General features: G+C 54.8%; 8 protein-coding genes across 8 annotated transcripts; 3 read left to right on the top strand and 5 right to left on the bottom strand.

The window, feature by feature from the left end:
• Positions 1-352: 352 nt before the first annotated feature.
• On the bottom strand, positions 353-2,465 carry A1O7_01525 (uncharacterized protein; the record flags this gene model as incomplete). Its single annotated transcript, XM_007755562.1, has 4 exons — positions 353-1,616; positions 1,753-2,060; positions 2,111-2,376; positions 2,429-2,465. 4 exons carry the CDS (start codon positions 2,463-2,465, stop codon positions 353-355), a joined length of 1,875 nt encoding a protein of 624 aa, XP_007753752.1.
• A 1,474-nt stretch (positions 2,466-3,939) lies between these two features.
• Positions 3,940-6,589, top strand: A1O7_01524 (uncharacterized protein; the record flags this gene model as incomplete). The annotated part of the gene is made up of 2 exons (XM_007755561.1): positions 3,940-4,322; positions 4,378-6,589. 2 exons carry the CDS (start codon positions 3,940-3,942, stop codon positions 6,587-6,589), a joined length of 2,595 nt encoding a protein of 864 aa, XP_007753751.1.
• A 371-nt stretch (positions 6,590-6,960) lies between these two features.
• A1O7_01523 (folylpolyglutamate synthase) lies at positions 6,961-9,263 on the bottom strand (the record flags this gene model as incomplete). The annotated part of the gene is made up of 4 exons (XM_007755560.1): positions 6,961-7,385; positions 7,437-9,000; positions 9,058-9,189; positions 9,246-9,263. The coding sequence occupies 4 exons, from the start codon at positions 9,261-9,263 to the stop codon at positions 6,961-6,963; spliced, it is 2,139 nt and encodes a 712-aa protein (XP_007753750.1).
• A 372-nt stretch (positions 9,264-9,635) lies between these two features.
• Positions 9,636-11,620, top strand: A1O7_01522 (uncharacterized protein; the record flags this gene model as incomplete). The annotated part of the gene is made up of 2 exons (XM_007755559.1): positions 9,636-9,681; positions 9,744-11,620. The coding sequence occupies 2 exons, from the start codon at positions 9,636-9,638 to the stop codon at positions 11,618-11,620; spliced, it is 1,923 nt and encodes a 640-aa protein (XP_007753749.1).
• A 460-nt stretch (positions 11,621-12,080) lies between these two features.
• On the bottom strand, positions 12,081-12,915 carry A1O7_01521 (GTP-binding protein ypt5; the record flags this gene model as incomplete). Its single annotated transcript, XM_007755558.1, has 4 exons — positions 12,081-12,428; positions 12,487-12,705; positions 12,771-12,790; positions 12,843-12,915. The coding sequence occupies 4 exons, from the start codon at positions 12,913-12,915 to the stop codon at positions 12,081-12,083; spliced, it is 660 nt and encodes a 219-aa protein (XP_007753748.1).
• Positions 12,916-13,251: 336 nt separating this feature from the next.
• A1O7_01520 (uncharacterized protein) lies at positions 13,252-15,381 on the top strand (the record flags this gene model as incomplete). Its single annotated transcript, XM_007755557.1, has 1 exon — positions 13,252-15,381. One exon carries the CDS (start codon positions 13,252-13,254, stop codon positions 15,379-15,381), a length of 2,130 nt encoding a protein of 709 aa, XP_007753747.1.
• A 1,621-nt stretch (positions 15,382-17,002) lies between these two features.
• On the bottom strand, positions 17,003-17,719 carry A1O7_01519 (uncharacterized protein; the record flags this gene model as incomplete). The annotated part of the gene is made up of 1 exon (XM_007755556.1): positions 17,003-17,719. One exon carries the CDS (start codon positions 17,717-17,719, stop codon positions 17,003-17,005), a length of 717 nt encoding a protein of 238 aa, XP_007753746.1.
• A 1,885-nt stretch (positions 17,720-19,604) lies between these two features.
• A1O7_01518 (uncharacterized protein) lies at positions 19,605-21,047 on the bottom strand (the record flags this gene model as incomplete). Its single annotated transcript, XM_007755555.1, has 3 exons — positions 19,605-19,721; positions 19,858-20,551; positions 20,587-21,047. The coding sequence occupies 3 exons, from the start codon at positions 21,045-21,047 to the stop codon at positions 19,605-19,607; spliced, it is 1,272 nt and encodes a 423-aa protein (XP_007753745.1).
• Between the last annotated feature and the right edge of the window lie 452 nt (positions 21,048-21,499).

Genomic DNA, 21,499 nt, shown 5'->3' with positions numbered 1-21,499 from the left:
CATAACATGCTGAACCGGGGTTTCAAATGTTTATTTGGTCTTGTTTTGATTGGATAAATCATTAATCTGATTCTCATATACATTCTGGGGCTTGGTGCCGGAGCACAAGCATATAGTATCCAGGAAGCATAGCCTCGCCCAGCTGACGACTGCGGCGAGGTCGCACAGGATAGGGGTGTATTAGGTGGTGTGATTTATATATCTCCACGATATATAGCATCCTCGGGGCTTCTATACCGTATACCGTATGACGTATACGCGCGTCCAAAAGATGCATTTTCCTGGGTATTGAAAAGCAAAAAGACGGGTGTCAGCTGCTGCTTCATCCTCATTCAAGATGACAGTGCCGCAACTATAGCAAGAACGTGGCTAGGAGGCTGACGATGGTCAACGCAGCAGCCGTGGATTGGAATTGATAGGTTCCGGCAGAGAACTTCAGCGCGCTTGCCGCACCAGTGAACGTGGACTGCGGTGCCGTCGAGGTGCCGGAAGCTGCGGCCGAGCCTCCGGAGGCTCCGGTCGTTGTCGCAAGTGCCGAGACCTCCCCACTGGGAGTGACTGTCAGGGTTGTGGTGTAGGTACTGGTGGTGGGAGAGGTGGGAAGAACAAGTGTGGCGCCTCCGCTAGTCAAATCAGAGCCATACACGGTGGTGGTGCTGTTGACGCCGACGGGCATGATGATCGTGACTTGACCCCAGGCGCTGCCGGAAACCGTCCGGTGAGAGTAACTGGTCGTTACGACAGTTTCGGTGGTTGTGTACGGCTGTGTCGCTGAAGAGATTGGTGCTGGTGGTGTCGAAGACGGTGATGATGTGGGAAGTGTCGAGAGGGTTGACACCGTTGCTGTCATTGTGGAGCCCTCTGAAGTAGCCGTCGTCGGTGACGGGACTGGTGTGAGCGTTGCAATGGTGACGACCGGGCTCGATGGGGCCGAGGAGGGAGGAGGTGCCGAACTCTTCGGCGTGACCGTCGTCATTATGGTTCCCGTGGCCGTGGCGAGAGTCGAACCAGCAGCATTGGTTGTGGGTGTCGTCAAGGTGGTACTTACGCCAACAGTCGAAAATTGTTCGCAGTAATCGAGGAACTGTTGAAACTGCGGTGCGATCTGCACAAAACTGGCCGAGTCATCGGCCTTGTGGTAGTCAATGCACTGCTCACACTGCGCGAGTGAGACCTCAAATGCTGAGCCGGGCACGCAGAGTTTGGACGTCTTCCCGTTCGACTGAGCCTCTAACAGACAATTATTACACCACGGATAACAAGCACCCGGAACCTTAGTCTGCGCTTGTCTCGCTGCAACGGTCGGGCTCGGTGGCAATAGTATAGTGGTGGTGCGAGTCAACACTTCGTTGACGACGAAGATGTCATATGTCAACCCGAACTGAGTCGGGTCCATGTTGAAGAAATCATCAATAACATTGATGCGGAGGGCCGGGTTTGTTGCAGGCGTAGAATTTCCATAGATATCCAGGTCCCAGGTTGGGAGGGACGGGGGAAGGACTGAGGCCGGGATACATTGGTTCGGACTGCAAAGGAAATTTGGATCCGGGATGCCAGCTTCGAAGTTGCAGTTCTCCAGAACAGGTTTACACAGCCAGCCTGGAGGACAACCCCACCTGAAGACAGAAAGTTAGCACGCTTACAAAATACAACATGCAAGGCACACGGACAGGCAACACGTGATCGAGTGATACCGTGCCCGGGTAGAGTCCTGATGAGATTCAGGAGGTAATGCTAAGAGGTGACACTTACGTCCAGTCTGTGGGATATGGCCCGGCGGCGGTATAAGTTGGGTTGACTATCCGAGTTGGACATAACGTAATGCTGGTAGCCTGAGTTGTAATCTCGTATATCGAGATGATTTCTGTCGCCGTCGCGGTTGTTGGGGTCGTCGATATTGACGTTTCCGTGAGCGTCGCTGTGGTGGGAGTTGTTATTGTTTCAGTAGTTGGAGTGGTCACTGTTTCGGTTGTTGGAGTCGTCACGGTTGCTGTCGTAGGTGTGGTTAACGTGGTTGGAGTAATGGAGATTGTCGTCGTTGTTTCTGTCACGGTTTGGGTCTGCAGATATAAGCTTCCCAGTCTGTTACAATACGAAAGAGTAGACTAACCGTCGTAACAATCGACGTGGAGATGATAGTCTGGTAGATTGTGATTGGTAGGGTGGTTGTGTTGGTGAAGAACTGGGAGGTGGTGGTGGTGTCCGTGAAGAACTCCGAAGTGGTGGTTGTATCAGTGAAGAACTCGGACGTAGTGGTCGTATCGGTGTAGAATTCCGAGGTGGTGGTGGTGTCGGTGAAGAATTCCGAGGCGGTTGTTGTTGCTGTGACGGGAACATATTCGGTCGCGGTGAAGTTGATGAAAACCGTCGGCGGCGCTGGACAAGTGACAACCCAAGTCCTGTCGACCGTCGATGTGGTGACATATACCGGAACTGGAGGTGGCGGCACCGGATGATTTGGCCATGGCCAGACAGTGTATACCGACTGAGCAGATGCCGTGGCAATCGCAAACGACAGACAGGTCAGAGATCTGAGCGGTGAATGCATCTCGACAGAGCTCCGAATACTAGACTACTATTCCTCTTTTCACAGCGCACTCATAATGCATTCAACGAGAGAGCCCGAAGGTTGAAAACGAATGATGTCGAACGAGGGAATGTGCCTAAAAGCGAATGAAAGTACGGAGTAGACTGAGAGTATTGACAGCTTTGAAAGCTACCCGTCTCAAATGTCAAGTAAGAGCAAAGGAAGGAAGGAATCCAAGCTTCAAGGTGCCAGACTTGCCGTCATTATCGGAAGCCCGGTTCGGATAATGAGATGGCCAGGCGAGCCCTCCCTCAGCCTGGTGCTCGTCGTACTCGTGCCATGGTTCTCACGCCACATGGCATCGGCGCCTTTCATCGCATGCGGTGTTGGGACGTTGAGCGCAACTGGATATGCAGGTCGGTGACGTTCCTGGCTTGCCGTCAACGGAGCCCCGCTAGATGGGGATGGTGGCGTGCCAATCGATGACAGAATCAGCACTTGGAAAGAAAGCTCGCATTCGGGGGCTTTTCCTAATACCAACTAGCTCGTTCATGCGGGAACGTCGATGTGGAAGATCGAAGCGGACAGGCAGTGAGCGAACAGTAAGAGGACAGTGAGGGAACAATGAGCATTGACGTTGAACCTGGAGCTTGTTTCCGCCGGGGGTGGAGCCATCCCCAAGCCCCGATGCCCGGCAGCGCTTTCCCTCTTCGAGGCTAACGTGTCTCTAAAACCGGTTTGTCGTTGGTGACGGCATAAGCGTCCCGCACGGCCTGGTCTAGCCTCGACACTTGTCTCTTCCTCCCCATGTCCTTGACGACTGAGGTGTTCGCTTCGGCGCAAATCATGACAAGTTTTGTGCTTCTCGATAACGAAACACCCATAGCCCAACGTCCTGCTTTCCCAGTTACGGCGACGATCGTCCCTGATTCATGCGCGGTCTCGCCTGGCTCTCTGCTTGTGCCAGGGCCTGCTCTTCGATTGCCTGACAGACACGCAATTCAGCCGCTCTCATCATCGTCTCCAAGACTCGCACTTCCAGGACTTACTGTGGTACTCGCGTACGAGTACTATGACGCACCGATTCAGATTCAATGTCCTCTGTGGTCGTGTCGGTTCACTGCAACCACAGGACCCTGCGCCTGCACATCGCCGCCAGCAGCACGATCATACCAATGATCACCGAGCTCAATACACTGAAGGTAGTGATTGCCGCTCAGGTGGCAAATCTGGTTCCTGATGATAGTAAGTATCAACACGAGGTTTGTCTCAGAACACACGGCTCCATCTTCCTGGAGCCTTGAATGCTGTAGAGTGCCTACACGCAAGCAACTGTTCGCCTTTCCAACGCTCAGATCGTGCAATATTCCAGAATATAGGCATGACCGTCACAATCCCTAGATGACACCACAATGATCTTATACCTGGAGTCTCTGGTACTCGTTGGGTTGTTGATCGCAACGGCACGAAGCATTTCAGTTGAGCAAAATTACACAATATGTAACTGGGCTCGCTTGAGGGCTGGAGTGGTGCGGGATGCTGTTTACCTCGACGGCGGTCTCCTTTGGTGGCAGACTGCCTTCGCAGATGGAACTGCGCCCGTTGTGAGCAGTGATGGTAACGTCGACGGGGACATGTTTGTGCTGAACTTTTCGACTCCTTTTGATACTGCCAAGACCAATGTATCGGGCTTGTTGAACCGGATGGCGAAGGCGGGTGGAGCAGGAAACAACATCGCGCCTAACTATGTGGATGGAACCATGTTCACGAACGATGGGGAATTGTATCTATACGGGTGAGTTGGGTCCAGAAACGTCGTGCGTCAATGTTGACTGACATACCTTCGACAGTGGCCTACCTCGACTGACCGACTCTGCCTCGCCACAAAGCGAAGAGAGCATCCTTGGCTACGAGGCCTACCAGTATGGCCCGAACCGGGCTAGCTGGAGCCCTGGATTCTACCAAGGAACTCTTCCCGATGGGGTTACAAGATACATAACTAACGGCGCAGGAGTGTCTGCTCCGAGTGAAAACCTGGGATTCTACTTCAGCGGCATGCGATCGCCGACATGGGGACCAATCTACTACGAGGACTCCTCCGCGAACGTGACCGCAAACACTCTTATTGAGGTCGACATGTCCGAAATGAGGAACGAGAAATGGACAAACAACACGCTTCCGGACAACATCCCACCGCGCGCAAACGCCGAGTTGGCATGGATACCTGTAGGCGAGCAAGGCGTACTCGTGGCAATTGGTGGTGTCACCGCGCCGGAAGAGATATGGCCAATGGGTTTGAACAGTTCACAAAGTTCCGAGAGTGAAGCGCAAAGTCCAGGATTCATGACCTCTATCCCCGTTTACGATATCGCCTCAAGCACTTGGTATCTGCAAAATACCACCGGCCAGACCCCGGGCCAACTGACAGAGTTCTGCTCTGTCGTAGCGACAGCAAAAGACTCGTCATCGTTCAACGTCTACATCTACGGCGGCTATGACGGCCTGAACGCCGGTGATGTACCATCCGACGACGTCTGGGTCCTCTCACTTCCAGCTTTCCAATGGGTCAAGGCATACAGCGGCACTAAATCTCACGGCCGTTCGGGCCATCAATGTGTCACTCCATACCCGGATCAGATGTTCGTCATTGGCGGTGTTCACCAGAACCAAGCCAACTGCGTCGAAGGCGGCATTGTCCAGATCTTCAACCTCAACACACTCGAGTTCCAAGATACGTATGACCCCGACACGTGGTCGGAGTACGAAGTACCTGGTGTCGTGTCCCAAGCAATTGGAGGCAATGGTGCCTCCGCAAAACGCGCCGCTACCCTCGATGGCGAACTGGCTTCCATCTTCGCCAAACCCTACTCCAAAACGATCACGCATTACTACCCCTACCCTGTTAACGGCTCATCCGACGGCAGCTCTGGAGGCGGCGGGGGCTCCGGCGTCAGCAAAGGTGCCATCATTGGCATCAGCGTTGCCGCCGCGGTGATCGGCCTCCTGCTAATCGTCCTCGTCATCCTGCTCGTCCGCCGCCGTAGCATCATCCGCAGCGGCTCATCCGAAAAGTCATCCGGTTCGAGCAATAGCCGGATCTCACGCTGGCTCAACGGCGCCTCCTGCGCATCAGCAGGTCACAAACGTCCATCACCCCAGCAATGGCAATCCACGCAGGACTCCCGCCAAGAAGTCCAACAGATCGGCCCCTACGCCGCCCTATCCGACGAGTCAACACCTCCGCTGCAACCAGTCCGCCACGAAATGGCCAACACCACCGAACGGCCCAAGCCCCCCTTCGAACTGGCCACAGCTTACAACGACCTCGACCACCCCCGCCACTCCGGCATCGTCGACTACGCCTATAACGCCAACTACGGCCACACGCACTCCAACTCCAACTCCACTTCCACCTCGGACGAGACCCGTCCCTCCCCACCAAGCAACAACACCCCCTCCCCGGCCATGATGGGCACGGGCGCCTCCCCGCTCCGCAACATGCGCTTCCCTCCCGCCGGACCCGCCAGCGACGTCTCCCCTCCCAGCCAGGAGACCTCGAATTCCGACTCCTCGAATTATTCTTCGACGGGCACGTCCGAGACCCTGGCGTGGCCCCTCCCCGGCAGCCAGAACACGTGGCGCGGACCTCGCGGTTCAAGACCACCCACCAGCACCAGTAACAACGCCAGTAGAAATCCGTTTGAGGGCCAACACGAGCGCGAAAACAGCGAGAGTTCCTCCTCGGTCCAGCCGATCATGGAGGAGCAGGAACCCGACTCGCCACCCCACCAGAGCCGCGGGTTGTACCCTCCTGCTCAGGAGCTGCCGACCGAGAGAGATGCAGGGCGGGACCAAGACAGGCGGTTCTCGTACCAGCACGGCAACGAGAGCGCGAGTAGCGGGATAGGCACGCTGCCTAGTCCCGTGGTTACTACGCACGAAGGTGTCACTTTACCAAACCAGGACGAGGGCGCCAGGAGAAGTCTGTTCGAGACGATCAGCCCGGTGAGTCCGACGGTGGCGAGGCAGTGGCAGTGGCATGGGCATGAGAGGCGAGGCTGAGGCCGAGATGGTGTGATGTGATGTTTACGATGACGAGACGAGCGAACAATGTGTATCAATCAGGCCTGGATATCCTGGCTCGCGTGGGGCGTTTTTACAGTATGATCTTAATGTGAAAAAAGGCGTGCGTTTGGCCAGCCTTGTGATGTTTACTCCTGTGTATAGTGAGCGTGTAAATGCATGATGAATCTGACAAGGCAGAGAAGTATACTGTTTATGAATAGATAAGTCGGTGACTCCGATCTCTTTTTGTAGTGAAGAGAGTTCAGGTTGCGAGGCTCAAGTCCCATTCTTCACAATACCGATTTATGAATAGTAGTGGTGTATCAGTGTATCAGGATGTCAGTTGATGATGTCGCTTCTAAACCCGGTCACGACGTACGCCGGCGCTTCGTGGCTGGCTCCATCTCTACCCATCTATGAGGAGGCAATTTGTTGCCACGATTTGAAGGCTTCTCTGCCATCCATTCCTCGTCTCGAGGAACGCCAACGTCGCGCTCCACGTCATTTGGATCAACTTTGTGCGCCCACTCTAGTACAGAACTTCTGAGGCGCGGGCAGGGAACCGCCATCCTGGTCGCATTTACACTGTCTTCGGGTGCAAGCTCGAAAGGATACCCGTTCGGTAACAGCAAGTTGACAGCCATAAGCACTTCGGGTCGCTCATGTTCAATGTACAGATCTGCCACCCTCCGGAGGAGCTGTGGGACGTCAATGACTCGGTTCTTGAAGTCCTCACTTATGGCCAAGAATTTACTGTAAACTTCTGGCTCTTTCGCGAATGATGACTTGATACCTGCCACGTACGAGTGCATTGCGTCGATAAATGTTTGCTGTGGCCACTAACCACGTCCCGGAATATCAGGGGCCGAGGTAGGAACTCCATCCGGGTTTGCAATGTCAGAGGCCTTGGTGCTTTCCAATACCTCCAGAAAGCCACCGACGAGGTGCAGACTCCCGGTGACAAAAGCAGTGACTCCTGGTTCCTGGTCGAATGAAGTTTTGATTTCCTCTCCACTCGCTGTCCGCGTCTCCTTTGCGCTAGAGGGGTTCATCTCATGGGTATGCGAGGTCTTGGTCCTGGTCCCAGTTGGAGCCACCATCTCCGCGTTTTCGTGCGTCCCATATTGATGGTGCCTTGCCAATTTCCGGACGATTTCTACTGCTTCTTCGATCGTGCGCACCACTCCAACCTCGGCTGCAGGGTCTATCTTGGCCCATATCTCAGCCAGACGACGCTGAACTGTCAGACTCTTAACATCTGACGCATTGGAGTTAACAAAGACCAGATCCGGCTTGAAGCCGGTTTCTTTGAAGGTAGTGTTGGTACAGAAGATGACGTGGCTAAAAGGACGTGAATCGTCCAGAGCCTTGGAAAGCGTGGTGAATAGTTCCTCTGCAAAGGCGTTTGCATCTCGGGTCTGCTGATTGAAGATCAAAACGCGCGGTCGTCGATGTGGATATTCCGATGATTTGTTGGTTGGTCGTGATTTCGTGATGACCTGAGAGGCAAACCACTCGCCAGCCAACCTGATACTTTCCAGTGTGTGGGCTCCATCGACGTACCACTCGATTCCTTTCTCTTTTCTAGTATCACACCGTCCCGGCCACCGAACATAACGCAGGCCGTTTTTCAACCTCTGAAAAAATTGACGATCGTGCGACTTGTATCCTTCAACGCGAAGCCACTTCCATGCAACCTCAAGCGCGAGAGTGGCATTGATCTTCTGAAACTCTCCTTGGAGTCCAAGGATGTAGTCTCCAGTCTCAATCTTCGGCATCGGCTTGACGTACTCGAGGAGGCACTCTTTTTCCTTTGCCACTTTCTCCATAATCTCCTTCGCCTCCTGTGGTTGGCTGTCAGGAGTGAAGCACTGGATGCCCTTCTTCATGATACCAGATTTGTGCCAAGCGATCTGGCCAATGGTGTCACCAAGCATACCGACATGGTCGATTCCCAGGCTTGTGATTGCCGTCACCACCGGTGATTCCAGGACATTTGTGCTGTCGTAGGCGCCACCTATGCCGCATTCGATTACTGCAACGTTCACCTTTTCGCTGAGGTAGGTGTGAAAGGCCATCAAGGTCAAATACCTAAAATAAACTGGTTTGGCCTTGGTTGACGCCGGATCTTCCCCTGCATCCCTTGCAGCATTCTCGAGCCGGTCCCAAACCTCGAAGAAATACTTCGCAAACACTTCCTCGGACAAGGGCTCGCCATTGATCTGGATTCGTTCTCGAACCGATGTCAAATGCGGTGAGGTGAACAATCCAACTTTTGACAAGGGTCTAAACCCGGGTTCATCACCATCAATGAACTGTGTGAGGATGGAAGAGGTGAAGGCGGCAGTGGATCCTTTGCCCTTGGTCCCAGCGATGTGTATAGCATTTAAGGCATTGAAGTCTGAAGGCTGCAGGAGGCCGAGTTAGAGCAAGAGGCAATGCACCACAGGCTCGAGGGTTCAGACCTTGTATCCGATCCTGCGGCACCAATCGACCATTTCAGGAATGGCTTGTTCGTTCAACGATCGCCCCGACTTACGGATGGCGTCGACAATAGCAAAATTGGACTGCAGGGTGTTGAGCGATGTCACGGCATCCTAGATGCCTGTCAGTGGTGCTACACGTGAAACTCTTCTTGCGCCGGGAGACTCACGTTGTATGTGCGCGACATGGTGGGGGTCGTCGTCGCCATTCCACGGACGACGATGCTGACCTGAGCAGAGGCTCTGAGAATCCATCTCTGCATTTCAGGACAGGCATGACTGGGAGCTGACTTACTGCGAACGTTCTACACCAAGGTGAAGGTTCGAAAAGATTCGCGAGAGTATCAACCTGCGCTGGAGTAAACTTTGCTGCAACGTAATGCTACGGGGATAACATATGCAGTCAGGCGAATATCTCGGCGTCGTCTGCCTGTCATCGAGGTAAACGAGGAGCCAGAACTCTAATCATGTCATGAAGTGAGAAGTCCAACGCGAGAGGCGGTCTTTACCTGACTGTGTCTGTTGTGTCAATGGAATAGTTTCGCATAAGGGAAGTCGCCATGGGTCAGTCTCACTCATCAGAGCCGCCGAAGGAGGTACCCATCGGTAAGTCAATCGTCTCAATGACGGAAAGAACAGGTTGGCCTGATACTGGGAACTTTTTCCAGAACATCTAAGCCACGAGCTGGCACTTCGCTTTGCCAGCAAATGCTACACGCACTTGGAGATAGCTCACTACAAGGACAACTTCAAGACCCTTGCAGACCATCAGGAAGACGTGGAATACTGGAAAGAAGACACATTATGTCGCTTCTTGGCCTTGCCAGAACCTCTCAAAGCAGGACCTGTGCTCTATCGCATGTGCAGCTACCTGGGAGCCTTTCCATTTCCCAGTCTGGCGCCATGCATCTTGACCCGTGAAGCCATGCTCAAGGTCATCACCATCATGACAGGTAGGTACAAGAAGGTCTTGAGGCGTGGTGACCAGGACAAGGTCAAGCTCTTGTTCCGGAGTTTGGCTGTCTTCGATCGACGGTCTAGTATGCCTCCGCCAAGGGAGCAACCCACTATGGAAGATGTTGTCAAGGACCAACTCCCGGACGACATGCTGAAAGAGCGAGAAGTAGAAGAAGGCGTCCGCTCGCATGTTGACGGTTTCGCTATTGATGAGCCGCTAAATGATGATGAGGACGAAGACGACGATGACCTTGCCCTAGCAGCGCTGGATGCTCTTGATGCCATTGAAGTCTTCAAGCATGATCAGAAGACCGACCGAAAGATCAACCGCGCGATAGTCCCAGCACAGAACCTCAAAAACTTGGTCATGCTCTTGCTCCTGATCGCAGGCATCGAGCCATTGACTCCCCTCGGCATATACGGCGAGAGTTTGGACCAGAAAGAGCGGCTCCAAGGCCTCAGCGATTCAGCAGATGCCGTTGTAGCAGCCTTCGACCCAGACTCACATGGCGAAGGCATCCGATATTCCAATTTTGTAAAAACCATCACAACCACGTTACCAGATCTCTTCATCCCCTTCAGCGCCTTGTTCGAGCACTTCCTTTTCAGCAAGAACATTAACCTCAGTAAACACCGCGACACAGCCGTCCAACCCACTCTTGAGGCCCTCGAGACAAAAGCGTCCCCAATATACAAGTCCCCAGAAGACACCACCTTCAGCACCATCCTCACCAACACGCTCCTGTCCCAACTGTCCATGTTCCTGAAACTGTCCACCTCTCCTACGTCGTCAAGTCCGTCGCTGCAAAACATCTTCTCCTCCAACGCCCGCTTCAATCAACTCTACTCGACCTCGTCGCACGGAACGTCTCTCTCCTCCTTCCACCGCCAGGTCCTCTCCTGGACATCCAGCACCCTCGTGCTTATCAGCGGCACGAATGACAATAAACCCGTCCTTATCGGGGGCTACCTCCCCGAACCATGGCGTGAGAAACCCCCCGCCCTCACTCCAGAATCACCTGCAAGGTTCTCCACGCTCTTCCAACTCCTCCCCCGCCACGCCGTCTTCCCGGCCAACACCTACAACCGCACCATCCCGCCTTCGTACTTTAATTCAAAAACAGGGATAGCATTAGGTTGCATGATTCCTCCTTCAACCTCGCGCACCGGTCCCCCTCCGGCACCAATTCTAGGACCCGTAAGCATCCTGATCGACGGAGACATGGAATCCGTGACATTCAACCACGACGGCTCCTCCGGATCGGGTGCATTCGTTACCGATCCAGGTCTGGAAGTGGCGCAGACTCACCGCTCCGACGCTGTCCAAGCGAAGAAATTTACATTCGACCTCGACACGCTGGAAGTCTGGGGCATATCCTTCCCGCTTGGCGCCCGCTCGGGCTCCGCGGCTGGGGAGGAGGACGATGAAATCACGAAGCAAAGAAAGAGGTTGAAATGGGAGGAAGAAGAGGCTGCAAGGCGGAGGGGCGTGAATTTCGGGGGCGATAAGGACGGGGCGAGGGCGCTCTTGGAGATGGCGGGCTTAGTAGGCGACAAGGCTGGTCATAGGAGTGGCGGAAGCGTATGAAGGAGAGATCTGTGGGGAGGAGCGGGCTATTGAGAAGGGGCACTTCCACGGAACTGAGCAATCTGTGGTTTCTAGGCATTAAAATGTTTCTGGTTCAATAGGACGAAAGCCGGACCGCCCGGCGTGCTGATACCGGCTCTCACAAACGCCTGTGGTTCGCCCTGGCATACTATATCATAATGACAGAGAGGTTAACGGAGGGTTCGTCTGAGTTTAGTCGGCCTCTGTTAGCCGACTCACTCAAAATGAAATTCGGTGTCTTCCATAACAGTCTGCCCTCGGATGGCCCTCGACATTGACCGTAGCGGACCCGCAGATGCCCAACCATTTGGGCATTGCAGAAATCGAGCACACTTATCCAGCATCCCCGCCAATCCCCGCCGTCGCTGCGCCTGCTAAATCAACAACGGGAAAAGAGACAAACTGGAAGCAAACGCCTCTTCAGCAGCATGCTCGAAAATCAACACTGGCAATTCCCAGCAGCGCCGGTTTGGGTCGCCTCCGGTCTCAAGTCCACGCCCGGCCGGGGATTCGCCCTCAAATTCCTAGGCCCTGCCTGGTCCAGCGGCAACTTCTTGGCAATGGCAGTGAACAGTTCCTTGACATTTGTTGACGTCTTTGCGGAGGTCTCGAAGAACAAAAGACCGGCTTCTTTCGCGTAGGCTTCCGCGTCTGCGGTCTGGATGGCGCGCTTGTCGGGGTACTCGTTGACGACGTCGACTTTGTTCCCGGCGAGGGCGATGATGATGTTCTCGTTGGCTTGTCGTTGGAGTTCTTTGACCCATGACTTGGCTTTATCTAGGGAGGACTGGACATACCACCGGTCATTAGCATTGGAGCATTGTAGGGAGGGGAATTCAGCGTACCGCTTGTGTGATATCGTAGACCACGACTGCGCAGTTGGCATTCCGGTAGTACATCGGGGCCAGCGACTTGTAGCGCTCTTGACCCGCGGTATCCCATATTTCGAATTTGACCGTCGTGTTCTCGTCTAACGATATCGTCTGTGTGAGGAAGGCGGCGCCAATGGTGGACTCGCGGTAGTCGTCGAATTGGTCCTTGACGAACCGCAGGACTAATGAGCTCTGAGGGCGAGTGTTAGGATGGATGCGACGTGGTTAGGGCCCAGCGGAGTCGATGGAAACAATACCTTTCCTACGGCCGATTCACCTAGACGTCAATTAGCGGTGCGATATGGCCAGGCAGAGTGGTCCCAACATACCCAGAAGGACGAGCTTGAATTGAGCAAACCTGCCGCCTGCGCCTGGTCGGCCTGCGGGAGCTCGAGCCGCCATATTATGTCGGACTGGCCTCGGGGTTGCCTTGGACAAGTGGTTATCTGGGTAAGAAAGGGTGGGATGCGGGATGTTGGGATGATGGGGTATTTGGTGGTGGTATGGTCTCTACCTGGAGTTGAGTTGCAGGAGGGAGAGGGATGAATGATCTGGGCCAAGAAGATGACGATGGCCACCAGTCACTGTACTGTACACAGGCACAGGCACAAGCAACAAGCACAGCCCACCGGCCTGCGTCACGCTCACAATAAAATTCCCAGCACCAGCTGCTACCTTGCCAACAATGATCCGATAGTGAAGATTGCGAAGAAGACTCGGTAGGCTGTTATTGTCATCATGGCCAACTTGTTCCCCTTCCGCGACATCAACGTCCACGCCTCCGCCAGTCACTATGCCTTTACCTCGCCCTCCAATTCGTCTGCGCCGACCCTCGTGGTCGAGAGACCGTCTGGCGATATCCGCCTCAACAATGGCTCTCTGCTGGGCACTAAACGGGTGTCGAGCATCGCCGGCATTCTGGGCATCATCAAGCTGAAGCTGGACAAGTACATTCTGGTCATCACAAAGGCGCAGCCCATGGGAAGACTGCGAGGCCACATGGTGTACAAGGTCGTTGCTACAGAGTTCCTGCCTCTACGAGAACGTCCGGTGCATGATCCCGACGAGGACACCTACCTCTCCTATCTCAAGGCCTTCCTCGCGTCCGGACCAATGTACTTCTCCTATTCGATCGACATCACGTCCAGCTTTCAGCGACAGTCCAGCTCCGATCTCTCCCAGCCACTATGGAAGAGAGCCGACGACCGCTTCTTCTACAACCGCTTCATCCAGACAGACCTGATTGACTTCCGGACAGGCGGCGGCGGCGCAGCAGGTGGGCTGCGCGGCCAACAGCAAGCCGGCGCGGACCCGTACATCCTTCCTGTCATGTACGGCATGTTGCGCATTACTCCAGCCAAGGTCAAGAACACCGCCTTTACGTTTGCCCTCATCACCAGGCGATCGAGGTTCCGCGGAGGCACAAGATACTTGTCCCGTGGCATCGACGAGCAAGGGCATGTCTCCAACTACAACGAAACCGAGCAGATCGCCTTGTTGAATGACATTTCCGGCCCGACAGGCTATGCTGGCGGCCAGGGCGTTGCCAATGGGAAAGTCGGTGCCCAGCCCTCTGAAACACAGGTTCTCGCCTATATCCAGACCCGAGGCAGCGTACCTGTGTACTGGGCCGAAATCAACGATCTTCACTACACGCCCAAGCTGCAGATCCGTGGCGTGGAGTCTGCCGTGGATGCCGCGAGAAAGCACTTTGACGAGCAGATCAGGATCTACGGTGACAATTACCTGGTCAACCTAGTCAACCAACGAGGCAGGGAAGAGCGCGTCAAGAAGGCCTACGAGCAGGTGGTTCGAATCTTGGTCAACTCTCCGGAGGAGTCGGTCGAGGCCGATCGACGTACGGACGAGAAGTTCCGAGACATCGAAGCCCGTGAGCCGCACCAGAGGATGGACAGACTACATTACGTCTACTTTGACTTTCACAACGAAACCAAAGGTCTGAAATGGCACCGGGCCGAGCTGCTGTTGGACGAGCTGATGGACGGTCTGAGGAAGGGACAGTATTTCCGCGGCGTCGAAATGCCTGGAGACCCCTCTGGTGCGCTGGAAGTCAGGACCCGGCAGACTGCTGTCGTCCGTACAAACTGCATGGACTGCCTGGACCGGACCAATGTGGTCCAGAGCATGCTCGGAAGATGGGCGCTAACCCAACAGTTCCAAGATATCGGCATCCTGCAACCCGGCGAACGTGCGCAAGACGATATACAGTTCGAATACCTCTTCCGCAACATCTGGGCTGACAATGCGGACGTCGTCTCCCGATCGTACTCAGGAACCGGCGCCCTAAAGACCGACTTTACACGTACAGGAAATCGAACGAAAGCCGGAGCTCTGCAAGATCTTCAGAACTCCTGCACGCGGTATATTCGGAACAACTTCCTGGATGGACCTCGACAGGATGGCTTCGATCTCTTCTTGGGGACCTATCTGCCTTCAACATATGGAGTGGGGTCGTCTTTGATGTTCACTGACCGGAGGCCACTCATCATCCAGGCTATTCCATACGTGCTGGCTGCTTCCATGTTCATTGTCCTGGTCTCGATCTTGACGCGACGGCCTCCCGAGGCGGCTATATGGCCTCTCCGATTGTTTGTGATAGTATGTCTCGTTGTGGCAGGTTGGTCATTCCAGTTCATCTATTCGCACGGGCTGTTGTATGTCAACTGGCCAAAGCTCAACACGCCCTCGTTTGCAACCGAAGGCCTCTCGGACGCGTTGTCGAAAGCTCACAAGGATCCGATAGTTGGCCCACTTATCGCCGCGGCGAGTGGCAAGGATAGAAGAGCCCGGAATATCAGCACGGCGAACATGGGATTCATGGAAGAAGGCAAGAAGAGGATAGAGTGAGGGCGAGGCGGTGGCGACCGGCTGTTGTGCCCGTAGGCTTGATCTTTTCATAGACCTCTTTCACATAGACATACTGTCCAGAAAGGACTGGCCAGTTCTTCCAGCTTGTACCAGTCAGGAGGGGAATATTGATGGCTGTCGAATGGCTCGCAAAGGACGCTTATCTCTCCTGGTCGGGCCAATAGCCAAATGCCACTCCTGCCTGGGTCGTCAGTGGTAGTCTGCAGCAGCAATGGGCGGAAATCACTCATATACACCCTGTCTGATGGCTGCCGGGAGCCAATTTATGATGCCTGTGTCTGCAAGGCGATTGAAGCCTCGCGCATCTGTGGCCGGGAAGACGGAGCAGCTGCTTGGACGATAGCACGCGACATGATTGGTTCGACTGACTTGGCATGGGGTCTGTGCACCCACTTATAACTGGGAAGGTTACCCGAGGGCTGGCTGGACACTGCCAAGGGCTGTCATAGGCCATACCCCTTTATGTAAAATACCGTATTGTTTATATAGGCCTCCGTAACTAAATAGTTAGGTCTCTGTCCAGATCCCTCTGGAATCCATCATGTCCTCTAATTGAGTCACACACTTTCCAGCTCATTCGCATTTTCGACCTTCTCGACTTTCTCCATCACGACATGCAGTAAAAGCCCTGCCTTCGCATCCGCTCCATCAGCTGTCTAGTCTTCGAGCTCATGCCCCTAGCAGGCACGTTGCCTCGGTCTGCTCCAGTCCTCCAGCCGATGTCTGATCCGCGTCAATGGATCACCATAATAACAGGCGTGATGCGCTAAGCTGCAGCACAGATTTACCGAGCGTACCTTTGGCCGTGTACCTTGGTACAGCTTTTTCCTTCTTCATCAGCTAGTCTCCTCTTGTCCCTTTTGCGCCCAGTCACACAATCCATCATGCTTCATGTCGCTCAGCAGGCCATATCTCCGTCACGAACAGCAGCCGTGGACAATCAGGCTGGCGGCCTGTCGGTGAGCAAGCTGGGTGTAAATCCCCGTTATCGAAATGTGACAGTGGTCGGGCATCGCAGCGCTGGCTAATGCATCCTCAGGTATTGAGACGGCATCAGCCAACAAGCACCCATCACCACGTGCTCAGAGGTCTTTCAATGTGAGTAGAATATCCGTTGTCTCTTCTTAAATCCGAGGGCTCTCTCTCTGCTGTCTCTTTACTTTCTGTTGTGTTCTCTGCACGTACGTCGTTGGAAAAGAACACGTGCGCCTCGCCAGAGCATCACTCTCGCCGAGGAGCGTCCTCCGCCGGCCCCTGTCAGAGCTACTCCTGTGAGTTCGGGAGAACAGCCGGACCAAACTACGGGCGTTGAATGTGCCAGTGGACAAGGTCATCTAGGTTGGAATCGTCCAGGAGATTTAACGCCTAAGAGATTATACTCGCGCCTGGCGTTGGGCAACAAAACGTTATCAAGCAACGAAACGTCGTCGAGTAGACGAGCCGCAAAAGAGTTCCACAGGATCAAACCAGTGCGTGAGTAGCTAGCTACCTGACTAGCTGTGGCTTCACGCAAGCAGACCTAGCTCTGACTTGCACTCTTCCACCCGTCCTTCCACCCTAGGCTGCCAGGGCCAGCACATCTCCTCCCCTCCTTTCCGATTCAAGCCCCTCCCTTCTCCTTCACGATAGCCAACAGAAACCCGTCAAACATCTGCTCCTCACGCCCCTTATGACCACTCACCACACTCACCAGCGTGGCCTGCACGCCCTCCATCCCGCCCACCCTGTCGACCAAGGTCTCTTTCGCGGCACCCTGCTCTAGCGCCGCCCTGACCGCGTTATCCACGTAAATACACCCGCCAGGCCTGACAAGCTGCACGGCCCACGCGAAATACTCGACTTGCATATCCCAGTCCGCATCGATGAACACGAGGTCGAATAGCCCCTGGGAGTCCTTTCCGTCAGCAGCACCAGCCGCCGCCGCCGCAAGTCGAGGCAACGTATCCATCGCGTCCCCCAGCACGATATCAACACTGTCACTGTATCCCGCGCGCTGGACATTCTCGACCGCCACCGCGCAGTGATGCGCGTCGATCTCCAACGAGGTGACGTGCGCGCCGGAGCTCGCGAACCAGATGCTCGAGTAGCCTCCCAGGGTGCCGACCTCGAGCACCCGTCGCGCGGAGATCAGCTGGGCTTGGATGGCGAGGTATTGGCCCTGGAGCGGGGAGATGGTGATTGGGGGCAGGCCTTGCGCGGCGGAGTTTGTGAGTGCGTGGGAGAGGGCCGTGGCGAGGGGCGTGTTGGTGGGCAGGAGCGCCGCATGGGCTTGCGAGTCGATTTGTTGGATTCGTTGGTACAGGGTTGGGGGAGACATGATACGTGGGGTGGGGTGGTGTGGTGTGGTGTGGTTTGGTGTGCTGTACTAATCACAGCGATGGATGTTTCGGAGCAGCCTCCACACAGACAGGTTGTGATGGTTGATGATGTACGGAGGCGGACACCTGGGGCCCAATACAGTGTACAGTACCTCACGTGGTGACGGCGCTCACAAGGCCGAGAAGACTAGGCGTGGCACCTACGCAGGCCGGTTCTTTTTCACTTACTGTGCGAGTATCGCGGAGAAGAGGCAGCCTCGCATCTGCTCTACCAGTCAAGACGGCCTTGTCTTTATACAGTGCGTACCAGCGCACTCCTTCGGCTTGGGCGTTAAGCCCGCCCGGCCGAGACCGCGACATCAGCGATATGCCCGAAGCCAAGCCTCCTTGGGATCTATCGAGGTTGCAAATCAGGCTGCCGTGTAGAGTACTCTAGCTAGAAGACATAGGGAGCTACCTCATTAGCCAGTATGTACCGTGCTAAGAACAGTCTGTTTGCTGTAGCCAATCAGGCCCCGTTCGGCGTACAGGACCCCTTTTCGATCGCTCCTCTTGCCCCACTGGACCGCGGACCCAGGCAGACATAGTTTCCGGAGCGACAGAGCTGAGGGCTCCTGGTGACTGAATCATGAGAAGGATTGAAGTCATCTTTTGGGTATGTGTGCAAGGAAAAGCGGCGATACCGGCGTCCTTCCTGGTCCAAAGTCCAAGATCCAGGATCCAAGATCCAAGATCCAAGCTGCGTGGTGCGTGATCGCAGTCATGGTGGAAGAGGACAGGTTATCAGTAAGGGGTGATTCCGGTAGCCTCAAGCAGTAGATCATTGAATCCCGTATGTCGATTCCCACTCCTAGGCAGTACTGTAAGCATCAGTCTGAACCTTCAAGCATGTACTCGAGCGCGTACTCGCACTCCCGTGCCGGTCGACTCCTCTGATCGCACGAAGACCGGCGCCCTCGGTGCAACTCAGATACGAGTACTCGGAAGCAGAAACACGTGTACACAACTCGGTTCTGATATCTACGTCGTATATCTTTGATGAGGATCTCTGCCGCACGCCTAACGGGGCGTCCAATCCTTGAGGACATCCATTTTATGCTGATGGCGTCAAATCGACTTTCCACTTTCCTCCTCATTCGAGCACAATATCCACCAGCTGTCTGTATTCCCCAACCGCCTCGCCGCGCATTATACCATGCACGTACGCTTCACCCAGGAACACAAGGTGTCCGGGCGCGGTCCGCAGTGGTCGCAGAACAACGGCGGTGGGACACCCAGCGAGGATCCACACCTCATCTCTGACGCGCATGCTCGTCGGTCCGAGCCCCAATAGTAACCCATGGGTCGTCCTCATCAACCAGCCTTCGGCCCCAGCACAAGTGGAATTCTCGTCGGAATCGGGCGAAAGCCTGGGACCAGTCGACGTACCTAGAGCCGGACGATGCGTCCTGCATCCTCATGAGCTCATTCCTGACCAAGGAGCCATGGAGTATCGAGTCCTCCGGCTCCTCGTTGAGCAGCTCGAGCCACGGCCCCGTCAGGGGCGTGAAGAAGCCGTCGGGCCAGTGCCAAAAGGATCGAGCCAGCGAGAGTTTCAGCCTCATTCGGTTGAACTCTCTGAACCACCATTTCAGGTCGAGATAATCGCCCATCGACTCCTAGATGTTGCTGCTCCCCTTATGACTTTACGGGCCAGCTCGGTGCAGATGTGTGACAGGACCTGAGTGGCGCATTCGGGTGGCGCGCGGTGCTGCGTCATATAGGTATCCGCGACCAGGGTCCGCATGAGGATATCCAATCTGCTGGTGTTGGTGGGCCCGTTCCTGTTGCACTGAAAGGTTAGGCAAGGTCGAGTACTCTCCACGTGACAAGGGAATGAGAAACTCACTGCAACTCGCTGATCGGGTACGGCATGGGTAGTTCGTTCGCGACACCCTCCAGGCTAGACCAGAAGTAGGTCATATTGTCGACGCCAGCCTCGACAGGATCAGCAGCCAACTTCTGCACAATGTCAATCCGGAACCCTGAACATCAAGATATGGGGAATCAAGACCACGACTGTCTGCTCGCCATCTCAGATCACCTGCTGCATTCCAATTGCAGGTTGAAGTCCGCCGCGAAAGAGAATCGGGCATACATTCGACAGGATAGTCGATACCCAGGATGGCAGGCCGCTGAGCTCGGTGGCGAAACTGCCCTCCTTGTGGGAAAGGGATGACAAGCCCTCCCAAGAGCGCAGAAGTGATCTCGCCGTACGTGTGAACAGGAGTTGTGCCGTCATAAAATCGGAATATCCAACTTCGCGCAGGTAAGGCTGAGTGTCAAACGGACGGTCATCCTTCCTCGCAATTCCCAACAAGGCGTAAACTCGATCTCGGGCCTCTTTGCTCTTGCAGTAGCGGTGGTTCAGCAGCGGCGGCGGTCGCGTACAAGCCTTGCCTGTCACGATCATCCCATCTCTGACACGGAGGAGATGCCAGGCGCTTTGTCCGGCAGGAATTCTGGCCTTGATCACTCGCCGGTAAACCGGCATGTTCTCAGGCACCACATTGGCGACAGAGACCTGGTCGGTGTGGAGGAGGAGAAACCATGCGCTGTGAGCCAAGAAACTCAAGGCGGCGAAGGCAGTCGCCCAAGGGACTCTCGTCCCGCAGATGAGAAAGATCTCCTTTGCAGCGACCATTTCTTGATTGATCCAGATGCGCTCGAAGAAGGGGCGATACAAGAAGGCCACACGAGCGAGCCAATGCTGATAGGTCAGCGGCGAGATGCCGAGTTTCGACGGGTAACTCTCCGGTTTCCACAAATCTGCCGCTGTCACGGCAGTGTACCTGTCGCGCGGGATTGTGGATAGGCTATCGATCACTGTAAAAACATCAGGCGTCGTTGGTCTTCCGGTTCTAGCCAGCCAAGTACCTTTTCTGCGGCTGCAAAGATCTCCCCCATCATCCTCACTTGAGCGGCCTTCTCCTTGTGGTCTTCTTGATTGATACATATAGCGTCGGCAAATAGGTACTTGGACACAGATCGCCCGTATTCGGACAGGTCCAAATCACGAAGCCTCACCAGTGCGCTGTGGGGGTTCCCCTTGCTGGGGATCTTCAGGCCATCACACAGCAAATGAAATTCTGCTGTGTGAGAAAAGTTGCTGCTATCGTCTATCAACTGTGAGACTGGATTTTCCCAAGTGTAAGCCAACGCGCCGAAAGATGGAGCATTATGCAGTTCTGTAATAATCAGCCTGATGGTGATCGAGTCCGTCAAATGAGGCCGAAGTTCCAGGAGCCGAAATGAATGGCTGGTGGGTAACGGAGAGTGTATACTCATGTTTACGCAGTAACTCGCTGCAATCCGTCAGAGCGTCGCCTCCAGGGCATTCCAAGGCCGTAGAAGAGAGGGGAAGTCGTGTTCGAAAGTGAACAGTCATACCCCACATGCGGTAGCAAAGGCGTGCCGACTGTCAAGAGCTCGTCGCCTACTTCCTTGTGCGTGGCTGTACTGGGCTGAGACAGGCGCCATCCAGCTTCTTCTTGGATTGCAAATTCTCAAGACGTGTGAATCTCGCACTTATGGCTGACGTCCTCGAAAACAGATAATATTCCAGAAACGAATGAGATAGATGTGGGTTGTTGCCCTGGACTGTGGCTTCTAGAGGCCAAAGACCAGTGAAAGTGGCATATCAGGTGCCGTCGGCGCTTGAAGTCCTCTCCACGGAACTTAAACAGTACTTGAGCTGAAGATGGATGCTGCTTCTTTCTCGTCAACTCTGCCTGTCCTCA

Source organism: Cladophialophora yegresii (genome assembly GCF_000585515.1).
Source record: "Cladophialophora yegresii CBS 114405 chromosome Unknown aczIN-supercont1.1, whole genome shotgun sequence".
NCBI lineage: Eukaryota > Fungi > Ascomycota > Eurotiomycetes > Chaetothyriales > Herpotrichiellaceae > Cladophialophora > Cladophialophora yegresii.
The sequence above is the reverse complement of the archived record's forward strand: the minus strand, read 5'-3'. Positions and strand labels throughout refer to the sequence as shown.